This window comes from Branchiostoma floridae, chromosome 17 (genome assembly GCF_000003815.2).
Source record: "Branchiostoma floridae strain S238N-H82 chromosome 17, Bfl_VNyyK, whole genome shotgun sequence".
Lineage (NCBI taxonomy): Eukaryota > Metazoa > Chordata > Leptocardii > Amphioxiformes > Branchiostomatidae > Branchiostoma > Branchiostoma floridae.
In genome coordinates, this window is record NC_049995.1 from 11,973,062 (window position 1) to 11,991,126 (window position 18,065).

General features: G+C 37.1%; 1 protein-coding gene across 3 annotated transcripts in view; it reads left to right on the top strand.

Moving 5' to 3' along the window:
- LOC118404640 (dyslexia-associated protein KIAA0319-like) overlaps nt 1-18,065 on the top strand; it is a 34,873-nt gene that overhangs the window by 9,133 nt on the left and 7,675 nt on the right. For 2 of the 3 annotated variants that reach the window (XM_035803875.1, XM_035803876.1), the window contains exons 4-14: nt 992-1,141; nt 2,458-2,667; nt 3,351-3,445; nt 3,856-3,979; nt 8,082-8,180; nt 12,998-13,095; nt 14,717-14,897; nt 15,438-15,570; nt 16,679-16,793; nt 17,225-17,329; nt 17,877-18,000. In XM_035803875.1, coding sequence (XP_035659768.1) covers nt 992-1,141; nt 2,458-2,667; nt 3,351-3,445; nt 3,856-3,979; nt 8,082-8,180; nt 12,998-13,095; nt 14,717-14,897; nt 15,438-15,570; nt 16,679-16,793; nt 17,225-17,329; nt 17,877-18,000 — 1,434 coding nt within the window. The remainder of the gene's footprint in view (nt 1-991; nt 1,142-2,457; nt 2,668-3,350; nt 3,446-3,855; nt 3,980-8,081; nt 8,181-12,997; nt 13,096-14,716; nt 14,898-15,437; nt 15,571-16,678; nt 16,794-17,224; nt 17,330-17,876; nt 18,001-18,065) is intronic. The other variant, XM_035803877.1, reaches the window with a different exon arrangement.

Below are 18,065 nucleotides of genomic sequence, written 5' to 3' on the forward strand. Positions count from 1 at the left end.
TGCCGTCAATGGCCGTAAAAGCCACACACTGTTTGTCTTGCTATTGTTATTATTGTTGACGAAGTGTGTCGGTGCCCTTTCGCATACGATAATCTCATTAAAACCCAATTTTCAAGGTCTCAGTTCATTCAGTCTCTCTAACTCCTGAAATAGTGTTTTCGCGACGATTGGAGTTGGCTGACGGAAAAAAATTTCGAGCTGGCTAGAGCCCTGGGTTGTGGTGATGTGATGATCATGTGATGGACATGTTATAGTTGTGATGATCATGTGATGATCATGTCGTATGATAACAGTGATATGTTATCCAAAGTTTAACGTTATATTCTGTGGCTTGAAACAATTTGCTATAATTGCTGATGGTTGTCCTGTACTAAAAAAATCTTTGAATTTGGAAAGATTGTAATCAACTTTAACAAGACTTTAATCTGAATTTTTGCCAAAGCTATACATGTCAATGAAAATAGCATGTTTCCCCGTATACTATGATATACATGTACATATACATGGGTGTGATTATGAAGATAGCATTGTCTGAGTATAGAGCTATTGCATGGTTAGCAGATGCTTTCTTCAATTTTCAACATCAAGTTTGTGTTGTCTAGTGTGTGTTTTTATGTGATGTCACCGCTGTGTCTATCAGCCATGTTGGTGTCCCAATTTGCATTCCTATGATCGTATGAATCATGGAAATGTTTTTAGGTATTTTAAGATTGTCTGAAATAATTACTTTAACATGTTTGCAGCTTACAGAATAGAAAATATACAGTACACTGTAATATTTACCAGAACCTATAATAATCAACACTTTCTATAAAACAGTTACACAAAATGTTATGTATGCTTTACTAGTACTCTTCATAATGACATGCAAATAGGGCCACCAATATGGCGGTTAGCAACTGCCAGCTTCATTAAGATGGAAACAGAATGGAAACGCTCTTTAACATATTAACTTTTGCCGCCATCTTGGATAATCCATTGCATATTGTAGAATACGATGAGGATTGTACGGTATACCCTCGCGACAACTGTCCGTTGGACCAGGAGTGCAAAGTTCACCTGAACGGCCCGGATGTCTCGTTTAAATGCCAGTGTAAGGGAGGGTTACTGCGGGACGCGTTACGGGGTAACATCTGCGTAGGTAAGCGAACAGCGAATAGGTGCAGTCACATTTAGTTCTTGACTTTCTTTGATGTGGCTTTTGGTGAAAGAGCTATATAAAAATAGATTTTGGCAAGTGCTACTACTACAGTCTATCCAGACTATGACACTAAGCAAAGGAACTAAACAACAAATGGCAAGTAGAAGTGCAATATTAAAATCATTTTCATTTCCAAAACTTCCTTTTTTCTGATATAAATCCTCTACTTTGTTTATTATCATGATGAAGAAGAAGAAAAAACAGGAATCGGCCTTCCAGTCTTAGTATTTGTTGCAATCATGGCAGTTATCAAGTTTTAGGCTGCAGTGCAAGAAATTTCCAATAGGTGGCACTGTAGAGTAGTGTAATAAAAAAGACCACATCTAAGAAAGTGGAAACAGTGACTGAATTCCGGGTGACGTGATCGGTGTTCGGTGGTTACACAGCGTTCGGAGAGGGGCTCTCTGCACGTGGGAGAGGGGTGTTTGGGATATTCAGGCATTTGTGTTTGCTCTTCGTCTGTGTAAAGCTTGCTGTTGTGACTAACATGTCAAACTTTCACGTGGGAGCTGTGAATGTTTTTGTACTTGAGCATGGCTTAACTGCAAAATACATGCGTTGCTGGGATATTGTCTACATTGTTGGCTGATGCATGTACTTGTATGTGCTTGTGATGTATCTATCTACATGTATGTATGTATGCATAGTCATGCATGTATTTTGCCTCACATAATATTATGATATTTATACTGTCCATTGAAGCTATGGATGTGTGCTGGTAGTCAGTTATACCTGCACAGTTCAGTGAAATTCCTTTACTTGTAGGTACAGATCCGAAATACCAGAACATTATTGTATGATACTCTGAATAGATGTACTTACACAAACTTTTTGACTAGTTTTGTTAACTGAAAACGTGTTATTTCTACCACTAAGATGGAAACTCTGAGTCAGTAACTTGGAGGTCTGCCTTGTTCACTTTGGTCTGGACCAAAGGGAACTGCAAGGCTGGACTCCAGGCTAGAAATTTAGTACTTAAAAAGAAATTTAAAGCATTGAATGTTTTTTTGAATGAGCAATGCTCTAATACTTTGAGATAAAAACCCTGGTATGAGAAAGCCCCGTATACTAGCTCCCAGTCACTGTTACTGTCATAAAAGACTACAGGACTAGATTTGGCAAATAGTTTGGGTACAGGTACAGTCCGGTCCGGACCTGTACCTAAACCTCTATTCCAGTACCTGTACCTGATATTCTATGATTTAGGTACACATTCCTAACCCATAATGTTATACATTATGTCATAATAAATACAGATCCAGAGACTCTAGAAAGTGATATGGAAGAGAACATGGACAAAACCCTGACCACCACCAGTCACCAACACATCCCTTCTAAAGTCACCCCAGCGAACATGGGGTACCTGTACCCTGAACTCACCACCAGGGGAAGGCCCTTCACTACCGGGTATGGACAGCCTGAACCCAGCACACTGGCACAGCCGGGGGTGGAGGGGACCACCAGGGGTAAGGAACTGTTTATTTGTGTATTGTTTATTCAGGGCTCAAAATACCACCTGCATATGCAGGTTAGTACACGCCAGGTAAAATTGGAGTTGTGCAGGTATTTCTGGTGTCTACCTGCACCTAACCTGCACTGGTCCAAGGTACTGGCAGGGCTCGAAATACCACCTGCATATGCAGGTTAGTGCAGGTAAAATTGGAGCTGTGCAGGTACATGTATTTCTGGTGTCTACCAGCACCTAACCTGCACTTGTCCATGTGTACGGAATTTTTTACGTAAATGTCGTATATGGATTATGTTATTAGCTGCATTGACTGTTACCACCTATAAAGTATAGAAGACAAACTAGCAATGGTTCCTGAACAATTTTAGCACAATCCATACTTGCCAAATTAAAGTGGTGCAGGTAAAATTTGTCTGGTGCAGGTAATTTTCAATGTTACCTGCACCAGTGCAGGTATGCAGAAAAAAGGATTTCAAGCCCTGGATTATTGTTTCATTAACTCCTTTAGCTGTCGAAGATACATGCGACAGCTACTCTTCCAGGAGTACCAAAATTACATACTCAGAAAACATGGACACTGGGTATAACATACACAGCATATCACAGTTACAAGTACTAACAATTCTCATACAGAATATCATAAAAATGCATGTGCCTTATCTCGTACCTCATGTGCCTCAGGTAAGGAAGAGGGAGAGGAAGAAACCACACCTTATATGCCTGAAGACATGCTGTTAGAGGGAGATGGACACGAGCCCACTACTGCAAGACAACAGGTAAAAAATGCCAGCCTCAATATTTATCATTTCTTTTCATCAATTTTCTCTTAAAAAATGATTAGCTACAGTACTATACAATAGATGTAATTAAGAATTTGTATAAAAAGTTGCCGTACTGTATTTATGTAAGACATAATTTTAAAAACCTTGCGTAAAGTTGATACGATAATAAGTCTTAAAATGTCTGCGTTGGTTTTATTTTTCTGTTGTTTTTTTAGACACTGTTTTGATGTATTTCCACCCTATTGCAACTATAGTACAAAACTGTTACAGCTGCAAGCTTAAAACATTGTCAAAACATGTTCCCCTGTTATGATATACCTTAAAAATCTGTTGCAATGAAATGAGTTTACATCAGGCTCGATAATTATATGATGTGATATTGATATGCTTGTGCCTTGCTACAGTTGACCCCCCTAGATGTGACAGCCCCCCTGCTGTTGTCCCAGGGGGTCCCGGAGAACGCCACCACCCCCTTGGTGCCACTGCCCAGGACACCCAAGAGGGTGGATGCAACAACTCCTTCAACAGGTAGGGGGAGCTTTTGAACAGTTGAATTCCAAATAATGACTGAACTGTTACTATTGAGTTTGTGCATTAGTAAAATATATGTGAACAGTTTCTTCCAATAGCATCTCTATAATATGATAAATGATAGAAATACTTATTGGTCTTTTAACAGAATCATAGTGTGGGGAACTAGAGATGAAATTAAAAGATGAAATCAGTTTCTTCTTCTACCGTTTTACTTTTCAAGCAAGTATAATTTTTGAGTTGACAGTTTTTTTTAAATTCCACTACAGCTTACAACTTTTAAGTACATGTCTGTCCCCAGTAATTATGTAACCTAATGAAGCTGGTAAAACCCCATGGGGACCCTTTGTAAACCTATCCAAGTTTCAGGGACACACACCCCAACTTTTCCCACACCTACTTAGTCCTGTGATATGGTTACCAGTAGGAGACCAAGGTATACTTTTGCTTTGAAAATCACTTCACCGGCCTCTTGCTTTTAAACAAAACGTACTGTATATTGGTGAGCAGTAGCCATACTTTTGCTGTAACTTCTTCTCATGATCAGCGTAATTTTGGACCCCAAACATTTCAGATTTTCCTGTCAATGTGCCAATTGTGGACTTGAGGCACTGTGAATTCCTCATATCACCCCCTAAGTGTTAATTGAATAAATCTTAACTTACCTGAATTTACGGTAAGTCAAAACACAGCCAATCAAAAAGTTGTTTTTTCTCTCCTCAGAAGTTTAAAACCAAGGTTTAGGACATAAAAGGGGTCTAGCATTATAGAAACTTCATGTTCATATGCACTGTAGGAGTGTTTTTAAAACCCCTATCTTGCCCTTTCCTAGTCAGACACTCCTGGACCCGTAAATGTTTGGACCCAGACTCTTCAGGTGGTTTTGATAAAGAGTGTGAGGATAGCCTTAGGGACATGTCTTCCTCCAGCCATGATCAAATGTCTGGTACTACTTACCTTTGATCTTCAAGGTCATATGAACTCATCTGTTAGTATAGATGACAGTAAGCAGAGGAAATTCTAACTGTGAGGGAGGAAATTCAATATCAACACTTGTTACCTTTGACAAAAGGACTGCTTGTGTGTCTGTTTGTGAGCAGAAAAGTTCAAGAAGTTGTGATATGGATCTTTATGATATTTGGTAGATTTGTACTGGTGTTAGGAAAATGAAGAAGTTATCAGATTATGGCCCACCTGGTAGCTTTCTGAGGTACTGCAACAGGACGTCTGGTTTAGATATCACCTGTTCTGGTTTTCTATGACAATTTCTTAGTTTTTAACAATGTCACAAAATCAATTTTTATTGTTTACCTTTTAGATCAGTTAGTTCTACTGGTTCTAACTTATGGACATGTTGTTATTCTAAATTTTAAAAATTGGATACAAACATTTTCTGTATGGACAAGGCCAAAGTCAAGTATCATTCAGATGTAATCCATAAAATCTCATTTTTGTGGGCAAACTTAAAAAAGAACTTGGAGTGCTGTCAGTTGAAAAAATACCAAGAACCCAGCTGAAAAATCTGGGACAAGTTACCATGTTTCAGGCAACACAACATGTAGAAAGATATTTTATAGGGTTTGGAGTTACTCTACAAACTTTATTCATTCAATAAGTCTGACTCAATTACAATCTCATGTGAAATCTCAAACAGTAAAAGATTCATGATATGTCACATTGGAGTAATGATTCAGTTTTTATGATATATATGATTTATGGTAGTGACCATTCAATATAAATTGCCAGAGATCCCCTCCTATTCCTTCATAGTGCTATTATAATACATATACATGTACATGAAATGAATTCCTTTTTTAATTTTCCTTTTTCAAGCCTCTACTGACATCACAGAAATGTTTGCACGAAACTTGGACGTGCCACGTACACAAAATTTTACACTAGTCTGTTGGCAGCTGTATTGAACAGGATCTTTTAGATAGTTTTGTCAACTGCATTTTATGCTTTGTAAATATAGTGCTGAGGTTGTTTTTCACAAAATGTCTATTCCATATAGCATTTGGCAAAGGGGGTATCCATAAGATGATTAAAAACAAGGCTAACCTCAAAACATCAGTCCATAGATCATGGAGTGGTCAAGAGGGACCTGTCGTATTCTGGCTGAAAATGCCCAGTAGAGCTTGCAGACTTGAGCATATTTTGCCTGAAAATGTACAGTTAACATGATTGTATTCATTTGGATGAGACTTGAACCTTGAATGAGGACATCTGGTGATGCCATCAAGTCAAACAATGGGTTATTCTTCCTCACTCAGCCCTGACCTCCATCAGTGAGCAAAGTTCTGCTGTGATAATGTGGCTGAGGTCAGCATCCCTTGAAAAATGATGTTAATGGATAGGCTTTGGTGACTTGCAACCATTTACTACCAATCCAAATAATCGCGCACTGATGGAGAGAACAACAGCAAAAATATCATTTTTTTTAGACTTGCAGACATGTTTTGTGAACTACTTTCTTGCTTGGTGATGCTAGCTCTAGTCTAAAAATCCGATGTTAATAAAAGTGTTCGTTATGCCCCTCAAGGATTAGAAATGTACAATCCCTAAGTTGTTACATATATTATATAATAATGAATTATTTGAACAGAAAGAATGGTTTGTCCCCAGCACAGATGATAGACAGATGGTAGACTATCTATCAGACTCTGGGTTCTCAGGGTCACTGTGTACAGGATATCAACCTGGGCGCTGGAATTTCCCTCAAGCATTCCTAAATACTCTCAGTATGGGGCAGACTACTGTAACTTCTTAAATGTTTCCTGTGCTCTAAAGATTTTGTATTGACTTACTACATGAATTTTCTACAATTTGAACTCATTCCTCCAAGTCCTACCCCTGAATTAAGTCCTTCTTATTAACTTAGAAATATTAACAATACTTAGATTAGAATGCATACATGTATTGTAAAAGTACAACTACTACAGTAACTGTCAGTCAGTCTATGCAGACTATGACAATACGCGAGTAAAAGAACAGTGTAAAAGAAAATACCCCCTCTTTCCCTTTTCCAAATTGTATTGTTAAGTCAATCCTATGTTAGATAGGGAACATGACCTATATTATTTATATACGCAGTACATTGCTGCATTATTTTACAATAATCTTACTCCGGAATAGCACTTTTATATGTACAAGAAAAAACAAGAACATAACAGTACTAGTTTTGTTTTATTGGGATAAAAGATTTTATTGGAAAACGAATACTAAGAAGGATTATGTGGTATTTTTATGGGCACCACAGGATAGGATTAAAGCAGAGCATAGAAATAATAATCACAAGTCCCTCATGGCAAGATATAATCACCCCCGCTCCTTTGGGAGAATGGTATAATCCACTGTACTGTAAAAGTGGCAAATATATTGCAAACAATGACTGTTGAGTTTGAGTTGATTTGATCATAGTGGTGATTAAACGATGTCGTTATTGTCCCTGGGGTCAATTAAAAACAATTAATCATAATCAAGATGTAGATAACAGACTGTCAGATAATGCTGGATTAGGTTTATGAATTATGTTGAATACAAAAGTAGTAAAAAATTTAGACCTGATAGTAGGAAACAGAATACCAATGAAAATGAAATGTATCACATTTTAGAAACTATAATGATTACTGCCCTATTTTATGACTAAAACTAAATAAATTCAGCCAGTTTTACAGCAAGGTATAACAGTCTGCAATATTATGTTGTTTTAGTATACCCATGTATATGTATGAAATGAACCATTCTACTTTAATTTGTTGTTATGGCTTCTTGAAAAACAAATTAAAGATTATTTCTTATTCTCGACAAAAACAGGTCAATCCATTTAATTCAGCCCAAACAGTTTTGTAGCTATAGTATAACCAATATCCTCCCTATAACTCTACCAGGATGTATACATCAATTCCAGTAGCCTGTGAAACCCCTAGATGACCCTCTCATTTGCATTTCTATGCCCACATCACAACCCAGTTCTACACACCAGGTCCTTCTCAGCTGAGAGTCCCCTTCAGTCCCCACAAGTGACCAATGTTTCATGCACACTGCCGAGTTTGGGTTGGTGTTTCACTACTGGTGTGTTGTTGTTTCTCTCTCACAGTCAGCCAACTTGTGGTGTCGGCCGGAGAGAATAAAGTCATCCAACTGCCACAGAACAGTGTGACGTTACACGGCTTCACTGTGCCGGAGCCTCCAGAAGGTAGGATATATTGTAGTACTAAACCTTTCATAAATATGTGATTTGTATAGATGCACTTTAAATGTCTTTTGATAACAGAATATTGTGGATAAATTCACATTTTCATGTCTGTATAGTATGGTGTCGGTTGAAGATCAATTTACATCTTTTTACATAGTTTTGAGATCTGCAACTTTTCAAGAATATTCAATATTTCAATATAAAAGGCCATTTTGAGAGTATACAAAATTTTCTAGCTTATTTCAGAGTGTGTCTGCAAATATGTTTTATAGCAATTTTTGTGGGGTTAACTTTACCTACTATAAAGTATACACTTTGGATTAACACTTAAGATAATAGAGTCACTGGAACAATTGAAGAAAAATAATGTGTCAATGATTGTAGGCTTTCATAATAATTGTAGACTTTCATACTAAATGTACCTGTACATGTACATGTGTGTCTGGGAAGCCTTTTAGTTGACCTGAATAAATTCCACAAAAAGCCTGGGAGTTCCCAGGACCTGTTGTTGTCCCATGGGGCTGTCAATCATCCCAAGCCTTGAGCCTTCCTTCTGTCTGTCTCACCAAAACTGCTTTCTATTTCCCATCAGCAAAAAATGATAGTGGAATAAAAGGAGACGAGTTAGCTCCAAAATTTATTTTTCTTTATCATTTCCAAATCTTGTTCGAGTGTCACTGACTAATATATTTACTGGGATAATAGCTTTGTTTGCTTTTATTTTGCCTTTCTTCCTAACATACTTCTGAAACCAGTTTACCCCTTCTGTCTGTCTGACCAAAACTGCTTTCTATTTCCCATCAGAAAAGATTTTATAATGGGATAAAAAAGGAGAGGAATTAGCTCCAAATATGTTTCAATTTTCTTTCAATTATCATGTCTAAATCTTGTTTGAATGACTGAAATATTTACCAGAGTTATAGCTTTGCTTGCTTTTCATATCAATTTTTTGCCTATTTTCCTAACCTACATTTTGTACTTTTTAAAAACAGTCTTGTATGCTACTTTGATACCTGTTCTTAACAATTATTATTGTGATTTGACACACACAAAAAATTAGAGTAAAGATTATATTTTTACAGCTTTAAAGTTACAATAGTATATACCCGAAAAGACACAGTGACTGATAATATTGCTGTGTAAAAAAAAAAATCCTATTTTCCTAACCTACTTTTGGAAACAGTTTTCTTTACCAGTTTGATACTTTTTCTTCACATCCTTTAATATTGTGAATTCAACACTAAAATGGTGGAAAGGTCATGTTTTTACTGCTTCAATATTTCAATTGTATACACCTGAAAAGAGTCTAATATTATGCTATGTAAAAAAATCCTATTCTCCTAACCTACTTTTGGAAACAGCTTTCTTTACCAGTTTGATACTTTCTCTTCAAATTTTTTTATTGTGATTTGACACTAAAATGGTGGAAAGGTTATGTTTTTACAGCTTCAATGTTTCAATACCTGAAAAGACAGTGTTATGATATCATGCTGCGTAAAAAAAATGCAACATGGCCCTGTCAGCTATTAATTATTCATAGTCTGATGTTTTCTAATTGTAACCGGAGTGTCCACAGTACAGTCAGGCACACTTGAGTGAATGGACCACTATTTAGTGCAAAAGAGTTAATCTAAAGCATTCAGCAATGAGGACATAAGATATGCATCGCTGATTAGGGTATTAAAAAAGGGTTGGCATTATGAAAAAGGGTTGCCTTTTGCCAGGTGACGTGGTATGTCTCAAATGTGGTATTGTGTAATTGCTGCACTTATCGTGGTAGATACAGTCAAAACTGCCCACAAGAAGACCACTCTAAAGCATTTAACAATGAGGACATAAGATATGCATCACTGCTTATAATAGGGCTCCTTGAATAGGGTATAAAAAAAGGGTTGCCTTTTGCCAGGTGATATGGTATGTGTCAAATGTCGTGTTGCATAACTGTTGCACTTATCGTGGTAGATACAGTCAAAACTGACCAAGAAGGCCACTCAGGGGACTGATATAATCTGGCCTACTGTATGTGGACAAGTGGTCACTTATGTATATACAGGATTCTTATTACTTCATTACCGATAGAAAATATTATTCTTAAGGGACCATGAAGCAAAAAAGACAAGTGGTCCATATGTACAGTTGGTTAGAATAACTTCAAAATGTACAGGACCCCTGTTATACAGTTGTCCAATGGTACATGATTCTGTGCCTATAACTTTCTGTTATAATCAGACATTTTGCAGATGTTAAAATTTCAGTCATTTTGGACTCTCTTGATTTAAAATTTTTACTGAATTTATCCTGACTGAATTAAGTAAGTAATGATTTATTTCATAGACAATTATTTTCCCTTAATATTCAGACATTGTTCACTGACAGTTTCAATTTTAAAACCTACATTGTACAAATTCAAGGCATACATGTGTAAGTCATTGGAACACCATAAATGCCAACATTTTACAGAATAGTATTTACCATATTACGTCATTTTGAAGATCACCATTCCCTTGATATCATACATATGGAACGTATGTTACTGAATTATTTAAAAGCTCATGTTCAAAAGTATATCTACATGTCTGATAGAGTATTATCTAGTATCTACATGACTGTATCATACAAATTTAAACATGTGCACGTCAGTGTTAAAGAAATTCTGTTTGAGAGAGAACTGAATATTCGTTTATTTGTTTCCTCAGTTTAGTGTTACTTTTAAATGTGGTGTGTTGTTTACATGTGAAATGCAAATGATTGCTTAAATGTTCTAGAAATTTGGGGGAGAGGTGCACTTGTAAGCAAATGTTGAGGTACTAAACAAGTTATTACATCACAAATCTTTTTTTTAATCTAGAAAGAAAGCCTTGGAAAGAAATTCTAAGTGCATCTGAAAAATTCTCTCCAAGATTTAGAAATAAAGATATAAGTATGAAGCCTACAATTAAATAATAATAATGATTATTGCTAAAAGTCCTTTTGTTGTAGAAGGCTTCTTTGTTAATCAATCATGGATACTTGAAGCAGTTAAATGTATTCGTCGCTCTAATTTCTACATTTTTGTATATTAACTAGATATACCGTTACAAACTTGTCCTTGAACAAATTCTATCATTCATAATTTTCAGGATTGAGAATTTAGATAAAATTGTCAATAAACCTTGTAGATATTATCAATTTTATCTGACTAATATTTTAAAAGAAAAGTTGCATACATTGTACTATGTAAGTTGACTCAGATTTTGGCAATTATATCACTTCAAGTGTCAACATGTTTATCTCGTCCTGTTCTGTTGAGGCCCCATATAAACAGGATACAAATTGTACATGTGTGTCTGAAACTTGTAGTCATAATAATGTACAGGGCGTCATAAACAGGATATAGGACAAGGTGGAAAGGTTTGTAGCAACAATCATATATGATTAATAGGTAATGCTAATTACGAAAAAGCATTGCATATATCACTCTAAAGTTGCTTCCTTTGGTGGAAAATATCTGCATTGCATTTGTGCATGACTATTGTAATGTTATATCCACTGAAAAGTTTAATCGGCTAATTTGTGTAGACTTCCATTGACAATAAAGTTAAACATACATGTACAATATTACACATTGTCAAGAAAACCTTTCACCAAAAGTCAATATTTCAAGACTTGGGGAAAGTCTTTATAATCTTAAGTGATTTTCCAAAAAATAACATTCTGATGATTTGACTTAACTTGTCCCAATGTCTGCTATATCCATCAGTGCAGTTTAGAGTAATGTTTCTTAGGCAAAATGTGCCAAAACATACAACTGGTTTACAGTTAGGCACACCCATGTACTGATCTGATTTTTGGGTCACTTGCTGCAGCCTAAACCAGACAGTCCTTGTGGAAAACCTGGACCAATGTAGCAGATTTTTTTTTACATCTTAAAGTTTACAATCACTTGTTTACATCATTTGCAATCTACAGTTTGCAATGAATCTGCTATAAAGTAATTGAGGAAATATCTATACATTGTATACAATGTCTTGCCATCCCAGATATTAGCTTTATGTTAACCTAGTTTTATGTACAGTTATTACAGACTGTGTCTACCTCCTTCAAAAAGTCATAAAGATTCTTGCAAACTAATAAAAGATGTTTAAAATGTATCATAGATGATGGTGGCAAGTGTTACTAGCTGTAATAGTTTCACTATGGGAAATCCACATGTGTGAAATAAGATCTTTAAACAAGGGGTCTGTGACAAGTGTTTTGACCTACTTTTTTATAAGAACTGGGCACAAACATTGTACATTGATAGTTGTGAAAGAGTGATAATGTACCAAGATCCAGGATCATATCTTTATTGTCCTTCAAATTTTAATCTTTGTGAGGTTTTTTGTCCCTTAAAGTAGAGTTTTTTAATCTTTAGTTCAGCATAGTTACAGATTCAGTTCTATGAAAGAAACAGAAGTGGTTTAACCCACTTCAGGGGTCACTAGAGTTCACTCACCCTTTCTTGGCAACTGTTGTTAGGTGAAACCAGGAATTCTACTGGGAAACATGGCTGAATAATTAGGGGTTAAGGCCCAAATAATCATTCTTTTACTGTATCTGTTATCATTGATGGCCACATTTAACTTTGATGAATTCTTCAGGTAGAGGTACATGATTGTACAGGTTTGGACCTAGTCATAGTATACTTAAATCTCTTTAATGATATGTGTATGAATATGCCTGGCTTTTTGAAAACTCCTGGTCTAGGTTGCTGGACAGCTAGAGAGAATGGAAACATAACCATGTCCTCTTTGTTTTGTGCTGAAATAAATCATATTTTTTATGCCGTTGTTGTTTAGGTGTGCAGTATGTGTACGAGTGGAGCCTGCTGTCTGGTCCAGAGGAGTATCAGGGAGAGATGGAGGGACGGCACACTCAATCAGTCCACCTTTCACAGGTACAGTACTTGGAAATGCAGTATTAGAGACATACAAATGTACATGTACCTGTAGATGAAACATGTTCTTACCAACATTCTGTTTGTTGTTTTTTTGGTTTCTCCTGTCGATTGGACAGATGAGGAGGCGGACAGGCTATTTGCCTGTTTGCCTGACCTGCACATTAATTTTTATGGTGAAAGAGGGGTGTGCAATTCCTTCTCCACCCTCTCGTCTACTGGAGCACTAAGTCTCACAGGGGCAACTGTATGCAACGTGTGAGGCGGCTCCAGCAGATGCAGCTTTGTTGTTCGGAGTTTCCGTCTCCTAGGAGGACTTCCAACCAAGGATGTAAGGGGTTTCTCCTACCCCCGACTCGTGTGCCGCTCATGCCCGAACATGCCCCTAAGGCCTGTCTCGGCCACATAGCCCCACCAAGCCACACAAGGCCACTAGATACTCATTTACGCCTGAGTTAAGTGAGGAAAGTCGTGTAAAGTGCCTTTCCCAAGGGCACAAGATCGGTGATACCAGATATCAGAAACACAGCAGCTGGATTCGAACCCGCAACCTCTTGGTCTCGAGCTGCAAATGCTGCCACTGCACCACGCGGTCCCACACCAACATTCTGTATATTTCAGAAATCATGTGTACCTAAAATGTAGGTAAGTAGTGTCAATTCAAATAGCACCCCGGTTTTAGGGCAGGCTGAAATGTAGAATGCAAAAACTCAGATAAAGTACGCACCCCTTCTCCGCCATTCTTGAACATATTTTGAACTGGATAATTCCAGATAATTCGGATTTATGGTGTATTCTGTGCCAAGCAAACCGTTTACGCTTATACATGTATACACTTAATTGGTCACTGCAGACCAAAAAGACTTTAAGTTAGTCTTCCCCCATTTCAGCGCGGAAAGCCTGGAGAAAGTTTGACTACTGATAAGATTTGCCTGGCCCAGATTTGTAATTTCCTTGTCCCTACCGTGCTTTATTGGTATAAGTCTGTGTTTTTTCTGAAGGATTAAAGTAGTATCTACTGTGACAAGTGACCTAGTTCTGTAAGAAGGCCATAATCTCATGTTAGTAGTGTGAAGGGTGGACAATTGTTGTAGTTCTACCTGATCCTGCTAGGGGGAGCACATGTACAGTGTTTACATTGCAAAAAGTCTACTAGATTTTGATTTTGATTTGATTTATTCGGCTGTATAATCATGAGAAATACAGCCAGGGCTACCCAACTAGCTGGAGGCTATTATCAAGGGCTGGAGCTACTGATTCTGATGTACACTGCAAATGGATGTACAAACAACTTACAATGTTGCACAGAAAGTGATTGGTGATGTTAGGAATAACATTTTACACCTCCATTCTCACATTCCTTTACAGCTTTAGAAAAATAGTAGGATAACATAATTATGTTTACATGTTTTTTTATGGAATTCTACTGTATGATGACGATGTATGCCAAAAGGTTACAATTTAGCACATTGATGGACATGGCAGAAACAGCACAAGACCATACTATACTTTATAGAGGAAAGCTATTCAACAAGTCAACCTACATGTATGCAGCAAAGTACAGTTACTGTATATTATGAAATTGTACTATGTATCAGTTTTTTTTCTTTCTTTTCTACAGTTGACTTCAGGACACTACATGTTCATGGTTACGGTGGTGGGAGAGGACAAGTATGGGGAGGGGTTCGTCAACGTTACGGTGCTGCCTCCAGCCAGAGTCAACACCCCTCCGGTAGCAATAGTACAGCCCAAACAACAGGAGGTGTCCCTGCCCAACTCTGCTGCTATTCTCGATGGATCTCGTAAGACAATTTGACGTTTTTATTTCTAGACACGGCATGTCACTCGCTCATATCAATTGTTTGATTATACTGCTGCTGGGATCCCTGACGCAGGAGTAGGCAGCTGTCAGCTAGTCTTCATACCACCTTTTCATGTGGCTCTGTCCGTTGGGATGACCCCTGTCGATTTGATGTGATTATTATTAGTGGTGAGGAAGGTTGAAGAAATAAAACACAGAGCATGGCATAGAAAACAAGATATTCAGATCTTTTTGGATTTTGGAAGTGACTTTGACATTCTACACTATCAGCATCAATTTTCAACACTTTTCTGCAATTTTTGCTGAATATATAATTTTCTTTTGCAGCGGCTTTTAATCTACAGTCTTGATACAATGAAAATGCTTTTTTTCCCCCACATTACAGTTAGCAACTTAACACTTCCATGTGCTTTACAGAAAAGTACAGCCTTTGTCTTTACTAGTAACTAACCCAAGTAACTTATTGCAAAGCTTAACACAACAACAGAGAAATCATCTTTACTATTTATTGTGTTCACAGGGAGCACAGACGATGATGCGATAGTTGATTACCACTGGGAGGAGGTGAAGGGTCCCCTGAGAGAGGAGAAGGCTTCAGGGGAGGAGAGCATCCTCAGACTCAACAATCTTATTCCTGGGTCTTACGTCTTCAGGTACGTCTTAAGACAGTATTTTCTCTGGGTCTTATGTCTTCAGGTATGTCTTATCCCGTCCTCAGGCTCAACAATCTTATCCCTGGATCTTATGTCTTCAGGTAAGTCTTAAGACAAACAGTCTTATCCCTGGATCTTACGTTTTTAGGTACACACTGTATTTATAATAGGAACTGTTTCTCCAAGACTCCCTGATTTGGTGCCTTAACGGTCCGTAGCATTAGTGCAGCTGTAATGGTAATTTCACAGTAATTGCAACTTCAATCATGTCCTATCATCAACAACTTACTAATCACCTTTAAATGAACAGGTAATGTTTTGAAAATGAAAAATCTTTTACTTTTTAGCTGCAGTTAAGATATTGATTGGAATTGTCAATAGCAAATTGATGGTGTGTCTATAAAATGTTTTCTGATTTGAAAGAAGATATCCCTGTGATGTCTAATAAGTATCTATACCAGATAAAGATAACTCAACTCCTCAAAGAATTATTATATTTTTTAGTATGTTGACACAAAGCAATAATCTAGATAAGAAATTCTTTGAAAATTTACTTGGGCTAAAGAATTTGCAATCAAAATATAGTTTGAGTCAGTGTTGACATACTAATCTGGATTGAGCTGTTGAAATGCTGCAAAAAAGTACTTTCTGATGCAGCTTATTGTGTGCAACAGGTTTTCTGCCTCGGGGCATAAAAAAAAGGTAGGCATACAAACAAATCAATAATCGCCTGCCACGTACAAAAATTTCTCACTTCATTAAAAAAAAAACCTTCGTACACTTTCTCTACAGATTTTGCTCACTCACATTGGGCAATTCAGTTTTCTGTGTCATACAATTGTTGCAAATAGTGCAAGAAAATCTGCTCAGTGTTTATTGGATATTTTTCACATAGGATTCCCTGAATAGCTAATTTGCCAGCTGTTACAATGTTGTCTAAAAAGCACAACAAATAGCTTGGAGTAGACAGGAGACTGTTTCTTCTATGTGGTTTCCTGTTAGCTCTGTAACACATCATGGTTGCTTTCTATGAGTCTAAACAGGAAAGTGTGTTTCTAAACCCTTCATCCCTGGTGATGTTGGTTCTTGTAATGTTGCATCTCACCAGTCTGACTGTAACGGACTCGGACGGAGAAACAGACTCCACAACCGCCAACGTTACGGTTCACAAGGAGACAGACTACCCACCTGTGGCAAACGCTGGGCCTAACCTGGTCATTCAGGTCAGTACACGGAAATTCCATTTAAGCTTATTACATGTATGTACATGTAAATGTAGAATTTTGAGTTATTCTATATACAAAATGTATTATGTTAAGTCAATTTATTTCACTGTCCCCATTTTTCTTCATAAGTTCAGTTAAGCTGAATACTTGAATGGAATTGTACAGGTTTAAAAAAAATATCTGGCCCTATAGGACAAGTATGTATTAAAAATTCTACTAAGCTCAAACCAACCTGTCACTGGCCCAAACTAAAGGAAAACACAGGAATCACATGAATTATTATGAAAAAACTAATAATAAAACAAATAGAATATATGATCACAATAATATAGTAATTATGAATTGTCCAATATCACAGTCCACATTTAATCATCAACATTCCATATTTGATGCCATGTTTAACATCTACATATATGATTTAATTGTAGATGCCCCAGAACTCAGTTGTCCTGAATGGCTCCAAGAGCACAGATGACAAAGGGATCGTCAGCTATGAGTGGGCCAAGGAGGGAGATGCTGTGGCTGACATGCAGGTTTGTAAACTCTCAACAGTTTGGATTTACTATGAGTTGAGAAGATTGGGAACTGCTTTTTTGCAATATTAATTGGGAAGAGCACAAGTCACTCTCCCAAATTTCTATCACAAGCCAAGTAGATTATGAGTTCAATGATTGAAACAGTTTAGCCACTGGTACAGCAGTTGACAAATTTTAAAACTTTTAAGCTTTTGTCAACTGCTGTACCAGTGGCCAAACTGTTTCAATCATTGAACTCATTTGTAGAGCAAACAGTGGCTATTCATTTACTAGTATTAGATTTTTCTCATGTGACTTTTGAAAAGTATGATTTCCTTGAGCCACTATGCTTGTTTCGAACCAAAGATCCACTAATAATTAAGCTGACTTGTAAGAGAAATGTTGAGTCTGAATAATGAATCTGCAATGGTGTAATAACAGGAGATTTAGAGAATTTGTGTTACAAACAGTCATGTGTTTGTAAAATGTTACTATGTTGGACATAATCAGCAAATGTTGTGTTTTGGTGTCGTTACATATCAAATTCTGTGTTCTTGTCCATCAGGGCACCAGATCATCCATCCTGCATGTGTCTAACATGGAAGTTGGAGACTACACGTTCACCCTGACTGTTACCGACATCTCTGGCCAGGAGGACAGTGCCTCAGTCACTGTCATTGTGCAACCTGGTAGGATTTTTTTTCTTCATTCGTTACTAAGCATTAACAAATCACGTCCATAGTGAACACTCAGG